The following is a 19,853-nucleotide window of genomic DNA, read 5'->3' as shown; positions in this document are numbered from 1 at the left end:
AATAAAAATAAAATGTATCAAAATAAGATGTACAAGTCACCTGTCTCCTTCCAATTACCTTAGACAGTTGTTCGAAATGTTTTTCTACGTATACTTGATGAAGGGGAAATTTTTTGAATTTACCAAGCGATATAAACATAGCCAATGCTTGTCTCGTTTCATTTTCACCTCCACCATTACCTAACTCTCTCCTTTTCTCTCTCTATATATATATATTCAATCATATGCACTCGTAAAAATAAAAAATAAATACGGATGTTATAAAAAAAGTACCTACAAATAAAAAACAAAGAATAAATCTATTGAAAGCTTCTTGTTTACTAATTTATATTTTATATTTTTAAAGATAAATGTTTTATTTGTTTCTTATTATTTAAACGATTAATAAGAATATGTATGTGCACTTATTTATATTGGTTCTTCGTCTCGCTTGAAAATTTTCGGTACTCTCCTAAAAGAAATATCACTTAAAAAAAAATGTTTAGCCCCAAACGATAGGCAACCCGTTCGTACAATTCTGCGTGCAAAAAAAATTGTCTACGTTCAAGTACTGTGAAGATTTTTTAATAGTTAATTAACATATCAAAAAAGGAATTACACAAATGTTTATCATGTAAATAGAAATAAAGATGACATGTGCGGTAATTTGGATTCATCGTTAAAATAGATTTTGAACAGGACTTTGAATGATATATGAGGCATGTAAAGTCGGACAGGTACGTTCAGGTGAGTTGAGATAGAATGAATGCACCGACGCCGTCTTTGGCTATGCCCGCATGGTTCTGCGTGTATTCACTAAGTTAGCCGTGTGTTACGGCTGGCCGATCAGAGTTCCGGACCCACTTCCGGACGAGTCCGTACCGGTATGGTTTCTTTTTTAGCCACGAATGTGCAGTATCGGTTGTTCCGCGTACAGTTAAGCGTCGTTTCGCGTGAGAGCTATCGCGTTGTTATCCTTCTTCGCGCCTTTTACCAACCATCCTTCGATTCTACCGATTTTTCAACCAAAAATAATATTAAATGGCTCTGCCTTAACATTGAATAGCTCGAGGTTGCGACGATAAAGGAAGAAAAATGGATTTTTCTAACAACAAATGGGTGAGTTCAAAAAATAGATCGATGATTTATTTACAAAACATTTGAATTTCTATCTCTTTCCCTTATCGATTATACTTATTCCTATATTAACATTTTTTAATTTAATAGTGCAGCATATTGAAACAAAAAAAAATCTACAATAAGGAAGAAATCGCAACAGAAACCGAACATTTCCTGGAGCACGTTATATTCTACATTCGAACAAACGATCTTTGTTAATCTTGACAATGGTTTCTCTCTCGTATGGTGTTAAATATTTTTCGTGCTAAGGGAAAAAACGAAAATGCCTTTTTACCTGTAAAAAAAATAAAGAAAACTAGAAAATGATCTTTTCACCGAGGAAACGCGTTGTTGGGAAAGAAAGGATGCGCGTTAACTTCGTCGAGCTTGAGAGAGCACGAATTTCTATGTTTTCGCAAAACTCGATACCAAAGAAAACGAAGACAACGTTAACGATGTAGTAGGCGTAGGTAGAGTACGTAGAACATGGCCGTTATTTCCTGCCAGAAATGATTGTCGCGAATGATGCTTAAACAGCAGTTATTTAAGTGCATAAGTGAATGCACTTATATATGCACCTACATATGCATGTATGCATATATAATAGTACATATTAGAAAATATAACGTTACAAATGAATGTTACGTTGAGCAGCTATTCGAGTCGCGTGTTAATTTAATTTCTATCTCGAAACCTTTCTGATTTTATTTCGAGCAACTGTGCCTGCAGGATGAAAAAAGGTAAAAATGTCGGTCGCGCACAAAACGCAATAATAATACTAAAAAGTTTACACAAGCGGATGTAAGGTACAATGCATGTGTGTCAAGCATTCGCAGCGGCACGCTCATCGAGCATCTGTCGTGTTAACAAAGATCAGAATCATATAAGACGTTAATTAAAGAATGACGACAAGATTTCGAAAGTTCCAACTAACGACGTTCATTATTTAACACTACGAATTAAAGTAAATAAATAGTAGTATCAGTAACAATCTTTAATATCTAAACTGATTTATTTGTTAAGTAAAATAACGCGACGCTAATTATATTCATTAACTACAGTTGTATAAGATGCACGTGGTCTCTCGCGGAAATACATGTCACACGTCGGTATGAATGAAAACTTTGAATACGCAAGAAGGCAAAGGCGACGACCGAGCTGTGCGTGTGATTGCGAGTACCAATTTGTGCTTGACTGGCGTCAACTGGAGAATGCGTTCGATGTCATTTACATTATGTAAATTGCACCGATATACGGAGTGTTTCTACAAGATTTTACCAAACTTCGAAAACTAAAGGAAGGCCTGAACATGCAATCGGAATAGAAAAGCGACATTTTACAATCTTATTAAACGTGTCTAAATTGCATTGATAAATTGACATTATAAATTTAAATTGTTAATATAAAAATGTAAGAGATTTGTACGAATGACTAATTCGAATTTATATTTATTTTTTGAAATGTTTTCATGTAACCATTTTGATGTCTTCAATTTGGTTAAAAACTTTAGAAACATCCTGTATATAGATGCAGATTTATATGAATAATAATGTTAGAAAAGGTAGGAAGAAATACGCGACAGGACATATAATCACGTACGAACGCGATACGAATTACCTGAGAACGTACTCCTTCGATCATAGTTAGAGAATCTTACTCTCGTGAGTTCTCATACCCCAGTTTTCTGACAGCGATCGTACTATACGGATACCGGTCGGCGTTTCTCCGTGTTGTGAAACGCACGAATATTCAACGGGACTGAGCAAAAGTATTATCAGATCGTAGGGAAAGATTCGTAAAAAGTTAATAATAAACAAAAAATATAATCGTTTTTAGTGTCATTTAAGTCTCCAAACGAATGTTGAATTTCGAAACAAATGTTTTCGATTAAAAAATTCGAAGATTTATTTAAAAAGAAAAAAGGAAAAGCTCGAGTCGTTAATCCAAAATGATTTAAAAGATCTAAGCGCGTAGATTAGCAATATTTTAATAACAAATTAACTACGCTCAACGAAATAGTTCGTTTATTCGAGATAAAGTCGATTTATTGCGATAGGAAAGGTTCGAACTTTTCGAATAAAATCTTATTGCTGATAACGATAGGCAAAACATGAAATGTTTGGTACCGACTGTTGACCAGTTAATAGCACGCTTTTCTAAACATACCGTTACTAATTATAGTCAGGGTGAACAATTCAACTTCCTGTACTTTGGTTCGCTTCGTTGTACCGCTTAAAAAATCACCTGTTTCCTCTTCATTCGACTCATTCCACGGAGAACTTTCACCCGTAATCCTTGTTAAATATGTCGAATGTCATTGTGGTTTATCCGGATTTATCAAATATGTCCACGCAGGATGACAGAAGTTGCCGTTCCGATGATTCGACTGGTGATATCTTCAAGAACGTACCAAAGGATAGCAGTACTTTTCGGGTCTGGAAAATTGAGGTATTTTTACTCTATAGTATAATTCAAGTTATTTAATAAATTAACGATCTTTCCTTTGCCAAATCTATAAAATATGAATTTGATAATGCAACATTATTTTGCCCGCAGCAAGGTTTACGTACAACACCTGTTTCAACAAATAACATAGGATTTTTCTTAACGGAATCAGCCTATATTATTTATGCGATATCTTCCAAAGATGGTTCCCTGCCGTATCCTGGAATGCCGGTAATTATATAAAATAATTGTACAACTTATTATTAATAATGTGTACGACCTAGAAAAGCATTTAAACAAAATATCGCGTGGATTCTAATCGTTTCGAATAGATGAAAGATTTAAAAGGAGCACCTTCGATACGTGCCATCCATTTCTGGATTGGATCCAGCTGCGATGCTACGGTTTCCGGTGCTGCAGCCTTACGTGCAGCCGAATTAGATTCTCAGGTTTCAGCAACGATTCTATCGAGAGAAGCTCAAGAACGCGAGAGTCCTAGATTTCTTTCCTATTTCCGTCAAAGGCTTGTCATAGAGTATCTTCATTTCGAAACACCGACCTGTACGATGCACAGAGTTTCAGGAATCACTATTCCGATGTTGATCGAACTCGATAAGGTTCGTTGGGAAAACTTTACGTCCAAAGATGTGATCCTAATTGATATTCATTCAAGGTATTTATATTATATTTTACGCTATTGCAATATCTACATCATATACAATACTATTTTATCGAACAGAGGTACAGTATTTCTGTGGCTCGGATCATCCGCCGATCCGTTACACAAGAGACACGCGGCAGCGATTTTAGAAGAAAGGAAAGAGAATAACAACGACGTTCGAGTGATTATCGTCGAGGATGGCTACGAACAAACTCTTCCAAAAGGAGACAGGCAACTTTTCGCTACTGTGCTAGACCCTTCAAATAGAACAGTGGCATCGGATCGTCCTTATCGAATCAGCATACCTACTCCTGTCAAACTCTATAAATGTTGCGAACAGTCTGGAAAATATAAGGTCGCAGAATTAAAATCCGGCCCAATTTTACGTAGCGATCTCACTTCTGGATCCGTGTATTTGATAGATCGTGGAGAGACTGGTGTTTGGGCCTGGGTTGGACGAGAAGTTAACACTCGAGAAAAACTAGAAGCTGTCCGAAATGCTCGTGGTTTCGTAAAAAAGAAAAATTATAGCGCGACAATACCAGTTGCTAGAGCTATCCAAGGTCACGAGCCAATAGAAATGAAAGCCCTGTTGAGGGGATGGGAACCTTCCAAGATGAGACCATTGACATTGCCACCTACTTTTGAACCCGATTATATGAACGAAAGACCTAGGATGGCAGCCGAATGTCAATTGATAGATGATGGTTCCGGTGAGAAAACTCTATGGAAAGTAAATCAAAAGGAGGGTATGATCGAAGTTGTTGACAAAGGAATTTACTATGCTGAGGCTTGTTACGTTATGAGATACAAATATGGCCAGGGTCGTAGATGCAGAACGATAGTGCGTATCTCCCTTCATTTCCTTTTCCAACTTATGGAAGATCTTACTTAAAAAATATATAATATTATATTTTCTAAAGGTATACTGTTGGGAAGGTGTTCATACTATAAAGTTGGACAGAGAAGCTGCTTTGGATGCGGCTTGTCGCATAGCTGAAGAGGAATCTGGTCAACTGATAAAAGCTTCTCAGGGTAGGGAGCCACCACATATGTTACAAATATATAATGGCACATTGAAGATACTTGCAGGACGTCATCGTGATTTTCGTAAGCATTATTAGAAATATTAGCAATGAAGATAGTTCATCAATTTCTACATTTAATTGTTGTCGCTTCAGCGCCAGAAAAATATCTTGTAAGGGTATTTGGATCAACACCGTATACTTCGAAAGCCGTTGAAAGACCCACGAGATCCAGTAGTTTAGATTCCAGTGGAGTCTTTATACTATTCTCGTCCAGCCCAGTTGTCTGGTGTGGTGTCAGAAGCACTGGCGATGCCAGACAAGCTTCTCGACGTCTTGCACCGAAAAATGCACCACTCGTTTTAGAGGGTAAGGAAAGCAACGACTTCTGGGCAGAGCTAGGAGGTAATATATATATATATATATATAGTTTGAAGTTAATAATTATTTTAATTATTTCTATTAATATTCTTACTTTTTATTTTCTTCAAGGTTGTGGAACGTACAGCACAGAGGTTGCTGAAAGTGAGGAGGAACAGGAAAAACATCTCTTTCGATGTCAAACGGAAGGTAATATTTTTGTTGGTGCAGAAATTCTCGGATTTGGACAAAATTCACTTATTCCGGAGGCTACGTGGTTACTAGATGCTGGAAATATGATTTGGATTTGGTTAGGGAAACTATCAATTCCTAAATGTTTAAAACAGTGTGTAGAAGATGCAATGATATTCCTGTACAGCCATCCGGCAGGCAGAGATCGTAATACAACCATTTCTATAATCAAGCAAGGTATACTATATCTTTATTTGTGAATTTAATTTAATATTATATTGATAATGATGAAAGTTGCTTACATTTTTGGAAGGGATGGAGCCACCAACATTCATAGGACTTTTCGAAAATTGGAATCATAACTTACTACGAGATTACAAATCTTTTGAAATGATATGCAATTCTCTACAAGAGAAAGAATTATCTATTAAGATACAAACAAGTGGAAAAGTTGCAACAGAATTTGATAACTTTATTAAATATCCATTGTCGGTATTGAAAAATGATGCTGAAAATTTACCAACTGGTGTCGATGTGGCACGAAAGGAAATGCATCTTACCTTTGATAATTTTATTTCAATATTTAAAATGGAACCTGCCGAATTTGAGAAACTTCCAGCTTGGAAGAGGCAAAGGTTGAAACAATCAGCAGGACTCTTCTAACTGCGAAAATTTGAATTTCCCGCGTGCATATTTTATTACAAATTTATTTAAAAATAAATCTGTTGATTTTAATTTACTATTTAGATTTTAAATATGTATTTTCAAAAATGTTTTCTTAAAATAAAATTAAGAAGCCTACAAAATTCCTCACCTCTCTATACATATATTATATGTGTAAGATTTTATTAATGAAAATTCACAAATTTTATCAACTTAATATTAAATTAAGAACAGGCTCTATCTTCAAGAAGAAGTATCCATCGGTTCAGCTTCCACCACACGAACTACCTTTTCTTCTACGATTATAGGACGTATGGTTTTATCAAGAACCGCAGTAGTTCCCTTTTTATATCTATAAGACGCTTGGCGTTCTCCTTTTACATTGGCAACATCGTAAGGTCGCAAATAATCGACAGATCCTTTACGTATAACACACAAATCTACATTTGATCCAGATGCTAAATCATTAAAAACACCCGCACGAATAGCATCCGCTACCAACTGCTTCGCTTCATCCTCCTATTAAGTACGTTAATGTTTAACATACAAGCAGTTACCAAAAATAAAATGATCTTTCGAATGAGAACAATGAATTACATACTGTCAAATCAGGCTTCCATCTACTTTCAAGTACTCCCATCGCAGCTAATGATCCTGAACCCATACTGGTGAACATATATTTTTCAGTAGATCCATGAGGAAAAATAGCGTATAAATGTGGACCGTCTAAATCAACACCACCTAACACCAAAGCTACACCAATATGGCCTTGGTGACGAAATAAAAAATGCTTGAACATTGAATTAGCAGTACAAACAGGTACAATACGGCCTGTGTTTAGACGATGTAATTCTAATTGACTAGCAACTATTTGACAAGTCATCTCATTATCAGCCGCTGTTCCTGCTCCGCAACAGCTGTATAAATACAAAAATAACTGTATTATATCTTAACCTACTTAAAATTGGAGATGTATATTCTACTCTAATTTACACTTGACAATTTGAATAATGCTTATAATCATTTACTTACTACATGTTCTGAGCAAGAAAGTGAATTTTTCTTGAATTTTTATCTGCTACAATAGAATCTTCGGTGGCACGTGTATCACCTCCAAGAACCACGCCATCCTTAAAAACTACTCCTGCAATAGTGGTACCTGTCTTGACAGCAGTCGGAGCCTTAAATCCTTTCTTCAGTAAAAACTTGTTTCTGTAATAAAAATTTGTTGATGTTGCAAATTAAATTTATTCGATATAAAAGTAAAACTAAACAAATGCATATGAAAGTATTCTTATGTATTAGAAAATGCGATAAGTTTAAAATGACACAGCAATATTATTCAAAGTGAGGTTACGTAGGCTACGAAATAAACACTTATAGGAAATTTTGCCAACAATTTCTTAATTAAAATATTATTTTCTTACCGTTCGCAGAGATCGAAAGAAAATCCTGGAAGAGGAATTTCTGGTGCAAGAACAGTTGACATGATTATTTGATACTTTAAAACGAGCTTGACTTAACTTTACTTTAATCAAACAATAACGAAGCAAATTTCGGAATAGAGACTTCAATTCGTGTCGATAGGGTCGCTAGTGTCGTTATCATCATTTTAAGGAAATAATGAATGTTTTTATTGATTATATAAAATTGATTCCTATTTGATATAAATAATAAATATTATTATTACTATTTTAAAAAGTGTCTTATAACTAGCGCACATTAAATAAAGCCTATATTAAAACCATTTTATTTTCACAAGTATCTATCAAATATAACGATGCCATGATTCATTAACACACATGTTAAAAAACGCGTTTTTTACGATAAATCAACTAATGTACATGAAAAAAGTGTTCGTTAAAAATTAAATACATTAATTACCTTTAAATAATAAAAAAGATACTTTCCTCAAATTCTGACCTAATAAAAAAATACGATGTAATGTCCACTATGAGGACAGTTGAACCATTCCCGCCACACAAACGCATGCGCCATCTTAAATACTTTATAATAATAATAATACATCAATAAAAATATTAATTAAATATATTATTTTAATAGGAATCATAAGAAATGCATAAATACAAATTATATAAAATATTCATTTTTCAGAATATTTACTTACAAAATGTATTATGATAAATAAATTTAAATACAATTTAATAATTATTTATCTTTTTTTTGACGTGCGTAATAGCAAGTGGTAGATACGTACATGTGGCGGGAGCTTACAATTCGTATATTGTAATTATGCATTGTAAATAGCACATACAGAAATTTACTTTAATTAATTATTTAATTCTAATATATATTTGAAAGAGAACCGATCCTTACTAATCGAAATAAAAATGAGCATCGGGAAACAACACTGGTAATATTTAAAGTCGACCGCATCCTCGTACATGTTTACATCTCGAACCTTTAACTCGTTATGTCTCTTACCTAAAAATTTAAATATAAACTAATTCGTAATTAATTTTGAAAGATATAGAATCATTTTTCTTTCATATTTTGATCTGTAAACATGTCAACTCTTTCCGTTTTTATTCTTAAACTTAAATAATTAATACTTTCAATTATTTTACATTTATTTATATAATGTATATTTATTACTGTGGTATAATTAACTAATATTTAAACAATGCTGACCTCTCTGCATTTTGATTACAAAATTTTTATATTTACATTAATACAATTAAAATCTCATAGAATTTTGATAACCGTTAATTACATTTGAAATAATGATCAACATTTAATTTAATTTATATCTTCTTATTTTACCAAGAATATATATGTAATATAACATTATAATTCTTTATATGTAGGTTGGTTTATATTCTTAAAAAGAATGGTATGTTGGAATGTTTTCATTATTGCATATCTATGCTTATATGCGTGTAAAACTTATTGTTACCAACATTGCATATACTTTCATATAGATATCGTATATTAAAATGAATTTCAATTTATTATTATTTAAATTTTTATATGAAAAATGAAGCGCAATTACGATTCGATGTTAGAAATCATCTAGTTTCGCCAACTCGGTCTCTAGGAATCAATCTTAGTTCAGATCCATGTTTAAGAAACACGTTACCTATAATTACAAATTTATAATCAGAAGGCGCATCCCATTGGAAAATTTTCATTGTTCTTTTTAAATACTTGCCTGCAGTTTGTTGCGGATTAATACCAATTCCGTCATCAGTTATAATAGCTGATGTTGCTGCTGTTACTTTAAATTCTTCAGCAGCATATTTCAATACAGCAGTAAATGGTGCAGTTTCTGGTACACTCAGTCTGGAAGCGTAAATATAGCTCTATAATACAAAGTAATTGTAAGATGTTGGTTAGATCGAATACTTGCTATGTATAAATTAAATACACACTTTTATTTTGTACATTTTATTAATAATGTACAATTAAGAGTAAATATAAATGTACGAGAATATATTATAAAACCCAAAGATATTTCTTATAAATTAATATTTACTATTATATCTAAGTAATACATATTACTTGTACGCATCATTGTTGTGAAATATCTTTATCAATGCTATACCATATTGTATTATTTGCTTGCATCTTAGCCAGCTGTAGTCTATCATATACCATCTTTCGAACAACATCGGGACCATTTAATAATTGATATATAATTTTAAGTAAATTATTATAATTAAATGTTGAATTTAATATCCATTCATTATTTACATGTGACATATTTCGTCCAAAGTAAAATATTGCGTCAACAAGATTGATACAAAATTCATGACTTTCATTTAAAAGCCGTAGAAAAAATTTCTCTTCGATATCAAATAAAGCCAAACAAAACGTTACATCATTTTCAATGACTTTGCATGCCAAACATTTCATAAATAACATTTTTACTTTGCTTTCATTATGTAAATTTATAATAAGAGAGATAATCCTGGAAAGATGACCATCTTCCAATATTTTAGTTATTTTCTCTGAAACCTTAATCTGCTGACCATTCTCAATATCGTGTTCCCATGACATAATCAAAGCTTCATCTTCTACTTTAGACATGGACAGATCTAAATCTTCTAAAGATTCTAATATAATATTTGTGCACATAGAACTCCTGAGTGTAGACAGTAAAAACGTATTAAATCTATCTATCCCAAAAGATTGAACGTACAATTTCAAAAAGTCATCAACAATTGCGGTAGGAATGGAAATGTCTTTCATGTATATTTCTAATAATTTATCACAAGCACACTTCAGATCACTGCACTTATATATTCTAGTTCTTTTTTCTTTAAGCCAATGTTGGCGAAGATAATTTTCCAATACATCTTCCTTTTTTTCATTATATGCTTTAGTTACTGTTGCTTCAACAAATGCAGCACATTCAAAAGTTTTAATTACAGTTTCTTTTGTAATATGTGTATTTATAAGTGGATTTACCAATAACTCAATAAATATGTCAAATATATGCAATATTTGAGAAAAATAGGATTCTGACATATTGGTAGTAATTGTAAATTTGTCTTCTAGTTACCGCTCTTCTGAATATAAGCAATTACAATATGTAACATTACTTACACTTTAAATGGTAGTTTGGGATCCGAAGTTAAAGTTATTTTAAAAGTGACTTTGGATCTGTAAAAAAGTGCATTTTATTAATAAAATATTTTATATATTTTGAAAAATATAAATAAAAATCAATAATTTGGCATACTGAACATATGTTACAAGATAAGTGTATGATGATAATATATATTATAGCACATTATTTTACAAATTTGAAAAAGATTATAAGGATATAATAAATAATGGTACTTACGCCATAGTGCGTTAGTAAAGAACCCTTTTAATATTGCAGTAGATGACGATCTTTTAACGTTAGTCAACGTAACCTCAACAGGCAGATATTTTTCACTTCCACTTTGGACTCTCTCGTAACGGAATTTAAAAATTCTACAGAGCCGATCTATAAGTATACAAGATCTATGGTTGTGCCAAATACGATTGATTTCACGTGTTTCGAATGGATGAAATGATTAGTCATTTGTTCTTTCAAGTATAATTTAAGAATAATTCAAATGTTAGATTTGGAGATAATGAAAAACCAACCTACAATTATATCATAGCAAACACTCCTCCAATAATGTCAACGTATCATCTGCTGTCGTGGGTAAATAAATTACTTATTTTTAAATTAAATATCAAATTATACCTGTTTCAAGAAGGACAGAACAAAGTATGATGTATGTATGTATGTATATGTATAGGTGGATGTACATACAATAAGAGAGGTTGATTCTGAGATCACAAAATAAGATAAAAAATGAGCTACATTGAGTATGTTGAATGGTATTTATAAATATACTTAGTAGGATATCATTAAAATCTCATATAATATCAATCTTTATAATTCATTATATTTTTTCAAATTTTGTATTGTACATCCTGTAAAAATACACATATTCGTACGCGCATAGTGTCCTCTACGCGGTAAATTTGAATGTTGAATGTTAAGAAAATGTAATAAAAACTTCAAAAAGCATTTTTATATTGTTATTAATTTCTTTCTCTTTTAGGGTGCTAATTCTCACGGACAATTAGGACATGGTATGAAATCGGAACAATGTATCCTTCCACAAGAAATCGATTTATCATCGTATTCTTTTAAAGCAGAGGATATTCAAAAGATCGTTGGCGGTGCTGGGCATTCGTTGATTTTAAATAAAAATGGACACGTTTATTCCTGCGGATGGAATAACAAAGGACAATTAGGTCAGCCTGAAAAGGAAGATAAATTAAATTTCGAGAGAATACGCGGAATATTAGAAAATGAAATCATTATTGATATCGCTTGTGGGTGGGATTCTTCCGCAGCATTGACAAATCAAGGCAAATTATATATGTGGGGTTCAAATAATTTTGGACAATTAGGAATTGATCCTTTTACGCTCCGTCATTCTTATGAACCTATTGAAACGATGCCTTGCGAAAAAATTAAGCGAGTTGCAATGGGTTTAAGACACACTGCTGTAATAACCCAAGACCGTCGAATCTTTGTATGCGGTGCAGCTGGCAAAGGACAATTAGGTCTTAAAAATGATTCGAATGATAATATAGACAAGAGAAGCAAACATAACTTTTATCCTTTTACTCTTAGTAAGAAGAATTTTCAACTTTAAAATATTAATGATGATGTTCATAAAACAGTAAAAAGAACAGAGTAATAGAATGGAATTATATTAAAAGTTTCAGAATTGAAAAATGTAACGGATGTTTCATGCGGGCAACATCATACTGTGGTAGCCACAGATAAAGCAGAAATATATGTCTTTGGTGCAAATAATTATGGACAATTGGGTATTGATAATGAACTTTTTTCAACTATTTCTTCACCAACAAAATTAACTAGTGTACATTTTAATTTGGCAATTGAGATGCATACAGGATGGACGCATACAATTATTCTGACTGGTATCTATTATCTAGTAGCCGAACAAGATTGATTAAGCATAAAAATCGTATTGACACTTAGTCTTTATTCTTCATATTGTTGCAGATAATAAGCTCTTTGCTTGGGGCAGAAATACCTATGGTCAATTAGGGAAAGAAAGAACTATACCTTGGAAGGCAGATCTAATAGAAAATATACCTAAAATATATCAACTTTCGATTGGTTCACAGCATAATATAGCTCTTACCGGTAATTAAAAATATATACCATTTTATTTGACATAAAATTGACTTTGATATTTTATATAGATGAAAAAACTGTATTGTGCTGGGGTTGGAACGAGCACGGAAATTGTGGAACTGGGGACATTAACGATGTTCTATTACCAAAACCCGTTTCATTACCATCAAATTCAGAAGGAATCTTAATTGGAACTGGCGCAGGACATTCATTCGCTGTAATAAGGATAAAAAGTTGATATTCATGTTATTATGGCGATTTACGTATATATACATGTGCACGCAACGCGTGATTATGTATATTGTTTTGAAAATAACACTCGTTAAAAAATAAATGTTGTTTATTTATATTTAATAGAAAGTATAGTTATAAAAAAATATAACAGTGAAAGAAGAAATAGAACAAAGTATATAAATATTTCATGTAGTTAGATCGAAGGTAGCGTAGAAGAGTGGCGCGAACACAGCTGCTAGAATGTATCACCTGTCAGTAAACAACTGTCACTAACTGCATACGGACGAATGAAATAAGTATTTTACGTAGCGTCAAGGAATTACCTAAAAACAAGACGTTTCGAAGGTAGTTCAAAGTGCATTTGAAGAAAAATGTTGCGCGCAAGATCTCATAGTAGCATTTGGTACAATTTTTTTCTTAATTTTTAATTTTTTTCAACGTTTTTATTCGCATATTTCAGTCGATCTTAACAACATACTCGTATAATTATTTTCTATAATTCGATAGCGAACAGGAAGCAAAATTCGTGAACGATCGAATAGCAGGCGTTGAAAAACATTTCTCCGAATTGTGTGCGATATTCGCGGCGTTTATCAGAAAAGCAGCAAGGTTCGTATATACTCATGTAAAAGCATTAAAAGATATCGATTATTTTAGTCGTGCTTTGTGTCACGCCACCTTGTCATTATTACACGTATACACTATACATATACAAACTTCATTTTAGATTGCGAGACAAAAACGACGAAGTTGCAAAAACGATCCATACTTATGCTGAATCAGAATTAATAAATCGATCGTTAAATCACGGCCTTCTAAATTTGTCCGCCACATTATCCGCTATAGGTGATTACAGGTATATTATTCCGTACTATCTAATCTTATATTAATAATGTTTCAAGACTTGAAACAATAAAAGAAGATAATTCTTCTTAGGGATGCTCAAGTTCAAAGGCTAGATGCAAAAGTAGTAGCACCATTATCTCAGTATGCAACGATTTGCAAACACGCGCGCGATGACGTTAAAAATACTTTCGCAGCACGCGATAAGGAGCTTACAAAGAGAAAACAACTGGATAGAATTAGAGAAAAAAATCCAAGAAATCGACAGATGATCGTATCCTTTTTCTAACCCGTACTATTTCCTTTTAAATGTGTGTCGATCCGAGTCCTTAGAAACGTTATTAGTCGCAAGCGGAATCGGAATTGATGAAAGCAGCTGTCGAGGTTTCCAGGGTGATTAAAGGTTTGGAAGAACAAATCGATTCTTTCGAACGACGAAAATTACACGATCTAAAGAACATACTATTGGATTTTGTTACGATCGAAATGAGTTTTCATACGAAAGCTATTGAACTTCTTACTAAGGCGTATCAGGACATTGCTGACATAAACGAGACTAAAGATCTTGAAGTAAGATCAACGAATATTTGTAGATTTGATTATTCTCGAATATATACTAGCGATATTGTTTAACGTTTCTCCTGCACAGGACTTTCAAAGTGCTCGAGGAGATATGAATGGGGTAACATTGTTAGCAATTATCGCTTATACATATATAAACATATGTATATTTTTACGATCGCTTTTGTTCTCTATGTGAAATAAAATTTTTCTTTTCGTATATACAAGAATAAAATACAATATTTCAGGAATTTCGAGAAACTATGCGCGTACCAGATTCTATTACAAGATTGGATACTGTTCGAAGAACGTCTTTTCGACAAGCTTATTCACTTTCAAACTTGGCCAGTCGATTTACATCCTCTCCTATGATTCCGCAAAAGTCTCTTCGTGATCGAACAACAGAACTAGCGGTACGTAAATAAAAGTTCCTTGAGATTACACATTAGTCCTTGTAAATAATTAATTTCATTTCTGAAGGACTCGCTGAAAACCGGTTTTACCAATTCTTCCGAATCCATACAAGTGGAAGAATATGGAAACAGTTCGGAAGAAACCGATTCCGAATCGTTTCAAGAAAAACCACCAGTGAGAACTAGACACAAATCTATGTAAGCTTTCACTCATCTTTCTAATTGTTTTTATGTACTTTTTTTAGATACAAATACTAAAGAATTCAAAAAATAAGATACGAAAAAAAATTATACTCAAGGCAGTACCCCCCTTTCCTGCATACCAAAAATCCTTGACATCCCCATTAAAGTATATACTATCTTCAAACGTTGTTAAGAAGCATTAAATTCTGCTTAATTAATATTTTATGTTTCTTTTGCTATGTGGTAGCCGTATAGATGTACATAATGGCGAATAACATTCTAATAAACTTTTAGATTTAATATTTATTATATTAAGTTTTAAAAGGAAAATGTATGAAAGAATTTGCCTGACAATTGGCCTTACGAATTATCGTAGCAGTACTAACGTATGTTATAAAAATTCATCCGCATAAAAAGAAAGTGCAAGTTTATTCGTATTGAAATAAATGAATATAAATAAATATATGTATAATTTGATAATTACATAAATGATATTATTTTGTGACGAAAAATGTCTCTTCATTTTTTGTATAAATGCATAGCATATTATTTTTCACCTCCTTCAACTCCAGCTTGCGTCATGAGATCTGCTATATTTTTCTCCAAATCGTCTATCCTATTTCCCATTTCATCTAGTAAATTTTATTAAGGATATCTTATAAAGAAATATAAAAGATTAGATTACAAACGTTCAAACAAAAAAATAACATATTATGATGAATATTTTCCACTCGTCAATACTGTGACGCATACTTAATGCTTTAAAGTGTTTATTTTATGACACATAAAAAAACAAAAACGCATAAGTATTATCAGAGAATTTCGAAATTTGAATATGGCGCGTTGATCTGCGATACGTGTGCGCTTTTCGTTGAAAGTTAGTGAGGTTACATCGTGAAAAAGGAAAAAAATATACAAAGACAACTTATAAAAGGATATTTCTTCCGGTGATTTGATCAGATATCGATTGAAATTTATCTTGCATATTTTGCAGCAAAGTCTGGACCTAAAAAGAAGAATGTCTACATTTTGCCGATCATCGTTTAGTCATTCTAAAATTCAGAGATTCAAAAGATAAACTTACATATTGCGTTAATTCTTGCATATTTTTTGGATCAGCACTATTGCCCATGCCATAAGCATCAACATCGTCTGTTTTATTATGTTCTTGCTTTACGTCTGCCATTCTTGGTTAATTATGAAATATAAATACCACTGAAGCGATAAGACGATGTCTGACGCAACCCAACTATTATTCTTGACAGTTCCACACAAAGATTTAGTTCGATTTTTTCACGCGTAATGAACAAGCGACGCTTTACTATTGTTTTGAAGGAATACCACGACGACCACTATGTAATCTCATTGATCAAACTACAATATAAATGTTTATTTCATATCAGTACTATGCAGGGGAAAGAGTCGAACAATAGCCAAACATCTACTTGTTAGACCTGCAGCATATCTACTATTTAAAAGGCACTTACAATTCTTAGCGTATCTAATGATTACTAACTTTTTATATTTATTTATTTGTCTTTTTAATCGATTTGAATGCACCAACGCGCATCGATAGGTGGAACATAACACATACATACATATATAAATCATACATTTATATATATATATATATATATATATTTCACATATATATATATTTCTTTATATATATGTTATACATGCGTGCATAACTATATAACGTTATGCAAGCGCTTTGTCTTGCTATTTTATTTTAACTAATTATTACGAGTTACTTACCAAATTTTTCTAAACGTATTTACGTGTGTTTCGATAGCAGTAAACAAAATTGTCTAATATCGATACTTATTATCGATTGGAATAAAGAATGTCAATGATAGAGCATAATTTTGTCACATTAATGAAAATAGAGGAGAGGAGAGAGAGAGGCGTTACATTTTGTGAAAATAAATTACACAATTATTTCCTCCGTTGATTATTAACTGTCATTTGAAGCATAGCGAAGAATAATTTTAACGAAAAAGGAAATAATTACGCTTTTAGTAACCTTGCTGTTTTTCCCCCACCGCCATGATGCACTTTTTCGGAGCTATTAATGCAATTGAATCAGATTGTGTACATGCTATCAACTGATATCAGGCACGCAACGGACAAAATTATTGTGGCTATGTCTACTCATATCTTATACAAAGTTGGACAAAGATGAACAAATTTAAACAAAAATAACGTATAGCTATGCAAGGCTAACAAACAAGCTGTTCGAAACGTTTACAAAAGAACGATTTTTGTGAAGCGATCGCTCGCTTTTAGTTGCATTTCTAGCTGTTAGCCAGAGTGTGTGAATATCTCTCGTCCGAATAGTTTACGTCAATGTGACAACAAAAGTGGTGAAATTTATATTAATAAATTTAATTCTGATCAACTGCACACTTATCGAACAATGCGATCGAGTCTTGTTTTTCTGTTCGGTATTTTTTTTTCATTCCTGCAACTCGTCGAGCTTTGGAATTTTATAGAACGAGGCAAATCCCCTGTTGTCTTAAGTAAATATTTTTATTCCTTTGTTTTTTTATCAAAGATTAGTATCATTTACCTTTCTTGCACACACTTCATTTCTTTCTATGAAAAGTCATTTCAAAGTTTTTGAAACGTAATAAAGAATTAATTACCATTATTATTTTACTTAGTTCCTGGAGATGGAGGCAGCCAAGTCGAAGCTAAACTTAATAAAACATTTGTTGTGCATTATCTTTGCGAGAAAGTTTCTAATGAATATTTTAATATCTGGTTAAACTTGGAATTACTTGTACCAGTAATCATAGATTGTTGGGTACGTATAAGATATTACTGTACTCTATTGAAATTAAAAACAAATTATTTGATAAAATTCATTATTGTAGATCGACAATATGAAATTGATATATGACAATAAAACAAGAACTACGAAAAGTCCAGATGGAGTAGATATTCGAATACCAGGCTGGGGAGATCCCTTTGTTGTCGAATATTTGGATCCAAGTAAAGCTTCTCCTGGAGCATATTTTAAAGATATTGGGAATACGCTAGTCAATGATTTAGGATATATTAGAAATATTTCTTTACGTGGAGCTCCCTATGACTTCAGAAAAGGACCCAGTAAGTAATTACATTTTTTTTTTATTATTTTTTCATATTTCCATTCTTTTTTTCTTACTCTATTAAAGTGAAGATTTCTTTTTCCAGATGAAAATGAAGAATATTTTGTTAAATTAAAATTATTGATAGAAGAAACGTATTCCATGAACAAGAATATACCAGTAACAGTAATAGCTCATAGTATGGGTGCACCCATGGCGCTAATATTTTTACAAAAACAAACTCAGGCATGGAAAAATAAATATATCAATTCTTTAATTACTTTAGCAGGCGTGTGGGGAGGATCTGTTAAAGCGATCAAAGTATTTGCTATAGGTAGTAAAGTAGTTTCGTATTGTCATAAAAACATTGCATAAATTCAATACGGTCGTAATAAATATTTCTCTAGGTGATGATTTGGGTGCATATTTACTCCGGGAAAATGTCCTCAAAGATGAACAAATTACAAGTCCAAGTTTGGGTTGGCTTTTACCTTCTAAATTATTTTGGAAAGAAAACGAAGTTTTGGTAGAAACGGAAACTAAAAACTATACGCTTGCTAATCTTCGAGATTTTCTCATGTAAAATGTTTTCATTGTTATAATGTATTTAGGACGATATATTTTAGTGAAAATAACAATATTCCTTAATAAAATATTATCAATATATTTTCTAGAGATATAAATGTTCCCAATGGATGGGAATTTCGCAAGGATAATGAAAAGTATCAATTAAACTTTACCCCACCAGGCGTCGAAGTCCATTGTTTATATGGAAAACACATAGACACTTTGGAGAAGTATTCATAACATTTATATAATTTATAACTAAAGCATATCCGTAAAAATATCGATAATATTAAAATTTGAATATTTTTATTTGTAGATTATATTATAAACCAGGTATGTCGATTGATGGACATCCTCAATTAATTTCTGGAGATGGCGATGGTACAGTTAACTTACGAAGTTTGGAAGGTTGCCTTCATTGGCAAATGAAACAAAAACAAAAGATCTATTACAAAGCCTATCCCGGAATAAATCATATGACCATTCTTAAACACCCGGATATTTTGGAATATATTAAGGTAGTTTTAGCGGTTTGACAAAGTGGAAATAACAACTTTATTAACATTTATGAATTGAATGTGGAAAAGTTATAAGTAAAAATCGCATCACATTTGCTAATAGCTGCCAAAAGATATAACGAACAATTAGCAATAATCGAATAATTCGATTGAATAATTATTTATGTCCAATTAATGTAACATATTTTCATACCAAAAAAAGTTAACTCTTTAAACACATTCTTCATAGAATATTTATGGCTCGTGCATCTTTGGCAACTATATTTTTAAATATAACAAATAATATAAAAAAAATAATACAAATTTGATATTG

At 32.1% G+C, this 19,853-nt stretch overlaps 7 protein-coding genes across 12 annotated transcripts; 3 read left to right on the top strand and 4 right to left on the bottom strand.

Annotated features, from left to right (window-relative positions):
• The first annotated feature begins 348 nt into the window (after positions 1 to 348).
• Positions 349 to 6,459, top strand: LOC106790498 (villin-1). 2 transcript variants are annotated; one of them, XM_014755460.1, is made up of 9 exons: positions 349 to 1,098; positions 3,454 to 3,546; positions 3,655 to 3,774; positions 3,876 to 4,216; positions 4,283 to 5,048; positions 5,128 to 5,314; positions 5,386 to 5,634; positions 5,722 to 6,018; positions 6,095 to 6,459. In XM_014755460.1, exons 1-9 carry the CDS (start codon positions 1,075 to 1,077, stop codon positions 6,442 to 6,444), a joined length of 2,427 nt encoding a protein of 808 aa, XP_014610946.1. In that variant the 5' UTR covers positions 349 to 1,074; the 3' UTR covers positions 6,445 to 6,459. The 2 variants fall into 2 exon arrangements, with proteins under 2 accessions (XP_014610946.1, XP_014610937.1); XM_014755451.1 differs by lacking the exon at positions 349 to 1,098 and having other exon boundaries at positions 3,024 to 3,546.
• LOC106790526 (proteasome subunit beta type-7) lies at positions 6,338 to 8,022 on the bottom strand. Its single transcript, XM_014755504.1, has 4 exons — positions 7,872 to 8,022; positions 7,477 to 7,656; positions 7,046 to 7,361; positions 6,338 to 6,963 (listed from the first exon to the last, which is right to left on the bottom strand). The coding sequence occupies exons 1-4, from the start codon at positions 7,931 to 7,933 to the stop codon at positions 6,688 to 6,690; spliced, it is 834 nt and encodes a 277-aa protein (XP_014610990.1). The 5' UTR covers positions 7,934 to 8,022; the 3' UTR covers positions 6,338 to 6,687.
• Positions 8,023 to 9,291: 1,269 nt separating this feature from the next.
• Positions 9,292 to 11,792, bottom strand: LOC106790747 (ubiquitin-fold modifier 1). Of its 3 annotated transcripts, none has more exons than XM_014755879.1 (5): positions 11,545 to 11,792; positions 11,255 to 11,401; positions 11,014 to 11,070; positions 9,617 to 9,747; positions 9,292 to 9,544 (listed from the first exon to the last, which is right to left on the bottom strand). In XM_014755879.1, the coding sequence occupies exons 2-5, from the start codon at positions 11,257 to 11,259 to the stop codon at positions 9,474 to 9,476; spliced, it is 264 nt and encodes an 87-aa protein (XP_014611365.1). In that variant the 5' UTR covers positions 11,260 to 11,401; positions 11,545 to 11,792; the 3' UTR covers positions 9,292 to 9,473. The 3 variants fall into 3 exon arrangements, with proteins under 3 accessions (XP_014611365.1, XP_014611355.1, XP_014611373.1); XM_014755869.1 differs by having other exon boundaries at positions 11,549 to 11,693; XM_014755887.1 differs by having other exon boundaries at positions 11,648 to 11,666.
• On the bottom strand, positions 9,754 to 11,007 carry LOC106790742. Its single transcript, XM_014755854.1, has one exon. The coding sequence runs from the start codon at positions 10,933 to 10,935 to the stop codon at positions 9,976 to 9,978; it is 960 nt and encodes a 319-aa protein (XP_014611340.1). The 5' UTR covers positions 10,936 to 11,007; the 3' UTR covers positions 9,754 to 9,975.
• LOC106789856 lies at positions 11,347 to 15,845 on the top strand. Its single transcript, XM_014754385.1, has 14 exons — positions 11,347 to 11,605; positions 12,012 to 12,591; positions 12,682 to 12,906; positions 12,992 to 13,135; positions 13,195 to 13,359; positions 13,554 to 13,569; positions 13,728 to 13,763; positions 13,868 to 13,969; positions 14,088 to 14,216; positions 14,297 to 14,477; positions 14,549 to 14,773; positions 14,853 to 14,885; positions 15,013 to 15,177; positions 15,245 to 15,845. The coding sequence occupies exons 1-14, from the start codon at positions 11,579 to 11,581 to the stop codon at positions 15,377 to 15,379; spliced, it is 2,163 nt and encodes a 720-aa protein (XP_014609871.1). The 5' UTR covers positions 11,347 to 11,578; the 3' UTR covers positions 15,380 to 15,845.
• LOC106790762 (heat shock factor-binding protein 1) lies at positions 15,774 to 17,414 on the bottom strand. Of its 3 annotated transcripts, none has more exons than XM_014755899.1 (4): positions 17,119 to 17,414; positions 16,445 to 16,734; positions 16,300 to 16,366; positions 15,774 to 15,995 (listed from the first exon to the last, which is right to left on the bottom strand). In XM_014755899.1, the coding sequence occupies exons 2-4, from the start codon at positions 16,544 to 16,546 to the stop codon at positions 15,907 to 15,909; spliced, it is 258 nt and encodes an 85-aa protein (XP_014611385.1). In that variant the 5' UTR covers positions 16,547 to 16,734; positions 17,119 to 17,414; the 3' UTR covers positions 15,774 to 15,906. The 3 variants fall into 3 exon arrangements, with proteins under 3 accessions (XP_014611385.1, XP_014611403.1, XP_014611394.1); XM_014755917.1 differs by lacking the exon at positions 17,119 to 17,414 and adding an exon at positions 16,848 to 16,965; XM_014755908.1 differs by lacking the exon at positions 17,119 to 17,414 and having other exon boundaries at positions 16,445 to 16,848.
• Positions 17,415 to 17,753: 339 nt separating this feature from the next.
• LOC106790731 (group XV phospholipase A2-like) lies at positions 17,754 to 19,824 on the top strand. Its single transcript, XM_014755842.1, has 7 exons — positions 17,754 to 17,882; positions 18,027 to 18,169; positions 18,240 to 18,474; positions 18,562 to 18,789; positions 18,863 to 19,034; positions 19,130 to 19,252; positions 19,339 to 19,824. Exons 1-7 carry the CDS (start codon positions 17,780 to 17,782, stop codon positions 19,556 to 19,558), a joined length of 1,224 nt encoding a protein of 407 aa, XP_014611328.1. The 5' UTR covers positions 17,754 to 17,779; the 3' UTR covers positions 19,559 to 19,824.
• Positions 19,825 to 19,853: the final 29 nt, after the last annotated feature.

This window comes from Polistes canadensis, unplaced genomic scaffold (assembly GCF_001313835.1).
Source record: "Polistes canadensis isolate GaletaPanama2010 unplaced genomic scaffold, ASM131383v1 scaffold_7, whole genome shotgun sequence".
Classification (NCBI taxonomy): Eukaryota; Metazoa; Arthropoda; class Insecta; order Hymenoptera; family Vespidae; genus Polistes; species Polistes canadensis.
Note: the sequence above shows the minus strand (reverse complement) of the source record. Positions and strands in the feature narration are given on the sequence as shown.

Excerpts from the sequence above, each read along its gene's own strand:
- LOC106790498 (XM_014755451.1), top strand. The coding sequence starts at position 3,403 with ATGTCGAATGTCATTGTGGTTTATCCGGATTTATCAAATATGTCCACG. Across the intron at positions 4,217-4,282 it reads CTAATTGATATTCATTCAAG|AGGTACAGTATTTCTGTGGC; the intron begins GTATTTATATTA and ends TTTATCGAACAG. Across the intron at positions 5,049-5,127 it reads GTCGTAGATGCAGAACGATA|GTATACTGTTGGGAAGGTGT; the intron begins GTGCGTATCTCC and ends TATTTTCTAAAG.
- LOC106790526 (XM_014755504.1), bottom strand. The coding sequence starts at position 7,933 with ATGTCAACTGTTCTTGCACCAGAAATTCCTCTTCCAGGATTTTCTTTC. Across the intron at positions 7,657-7,871 it reads TCTTTCGATCTCTGCGAACG|AAACAAGTTTTTACTGAAGA; the intron begins GTAAGAAAATAA and ends TTTTTATTACAG. Across the intron at positions 7,362-7,476 it reads TTTCTTGCTCAGAACATGTA|CTGTTGCGGAGCAGGAACAG; the intron begins GTAAGTAAATGA and ends GTATTTATACAG.
- LOC106790742 (XM_014755854.1), bottom strand. The coding sequence starts at position 10,935 with ATGTCAGAATCCTATTTTTCTCAAATATTGCATATATTTGACATATTT.
- LOC106790747 (XM_014755879.1), bottom strand. Across the intron at positions 9,748-11,013 it reads CCCAAACTACCATTTAAAGT|ACTGAGTGTACCAGAAACTG; the intron begins GTAAGTAATGTT and ends TTACGCTTCCAG. Across the intron at positions 9,545-9,616 it reads TAATCCGCAACAAACTGCAG|GTAACGTGTTTCTTAAACAT; the intron begins GCAAGTATTTAA and ends TTGTAATTATAG.
- LOC106789856 (XM_014754385.1), top strand. The coding sequence starts at position 11,579 with ATGTCAACGTATCATCTGCTGTCGTGG. Across the intron at positions 12,907-12,991 it reads GCATACAATTATTCTGACTG|ATAATAAGCTCTTTGCTTGG; the intron begins GTATCTATTATC and ends ATATTGTTGCAG. Across the intron at positions 15,178-15,244 it reads ATCGAACAACAGAACTAGCG|GACTCGCTGAAAACCGGTTT; the intron begins GTACGTAAATAA and ends TCATTTCTGAAG.
- LOC106790762 (XM_014755899.1), bottom strand. The coding sequence starts at position 16,546 with ATGGCAGACGTAAAGCAAGAACATAATAAAACAGACGATGTTGATGCT. Across the intron at positions 16,367-16,444 it reads TGCAAGAATTAACGCAATAT|GTCCAGACTTTGCTGCAAAA; the intron begins GTAAGTTTATCT and ends TCTTCTTTTTAG. Across the intron at positions 15,996-16,299 it reads TGATCAAATCACCGGAAGAA|TAGATGAAATGGGAAATAGG; the intron begins ATATCCTTTTAT and ends AATAAAATTTAC.
- LOC106790731 (XM_014755842.1), top strand. The coding sequence starts at position 17,780 with ATGCGATCGAGTCTTGTTTTTCTGTTCGGTATTTTTTTTTCATTCCTG. Across the intron at positions 17,883-18,026 it reads CAAATCCCCTGTTGTCTTAA|TTCCTGGAGATGGAGGCAGC; the intron begins GTAAATATTTTT and ends TATTTTACTTAG. Across the intron at positions 19,253-19,338 it reads CACATAGACACTTTGGAGAA|ATTATATTATAAACCAGGTA; the intron begins GTATTCATAACA and ends TTTTATTTGTAG.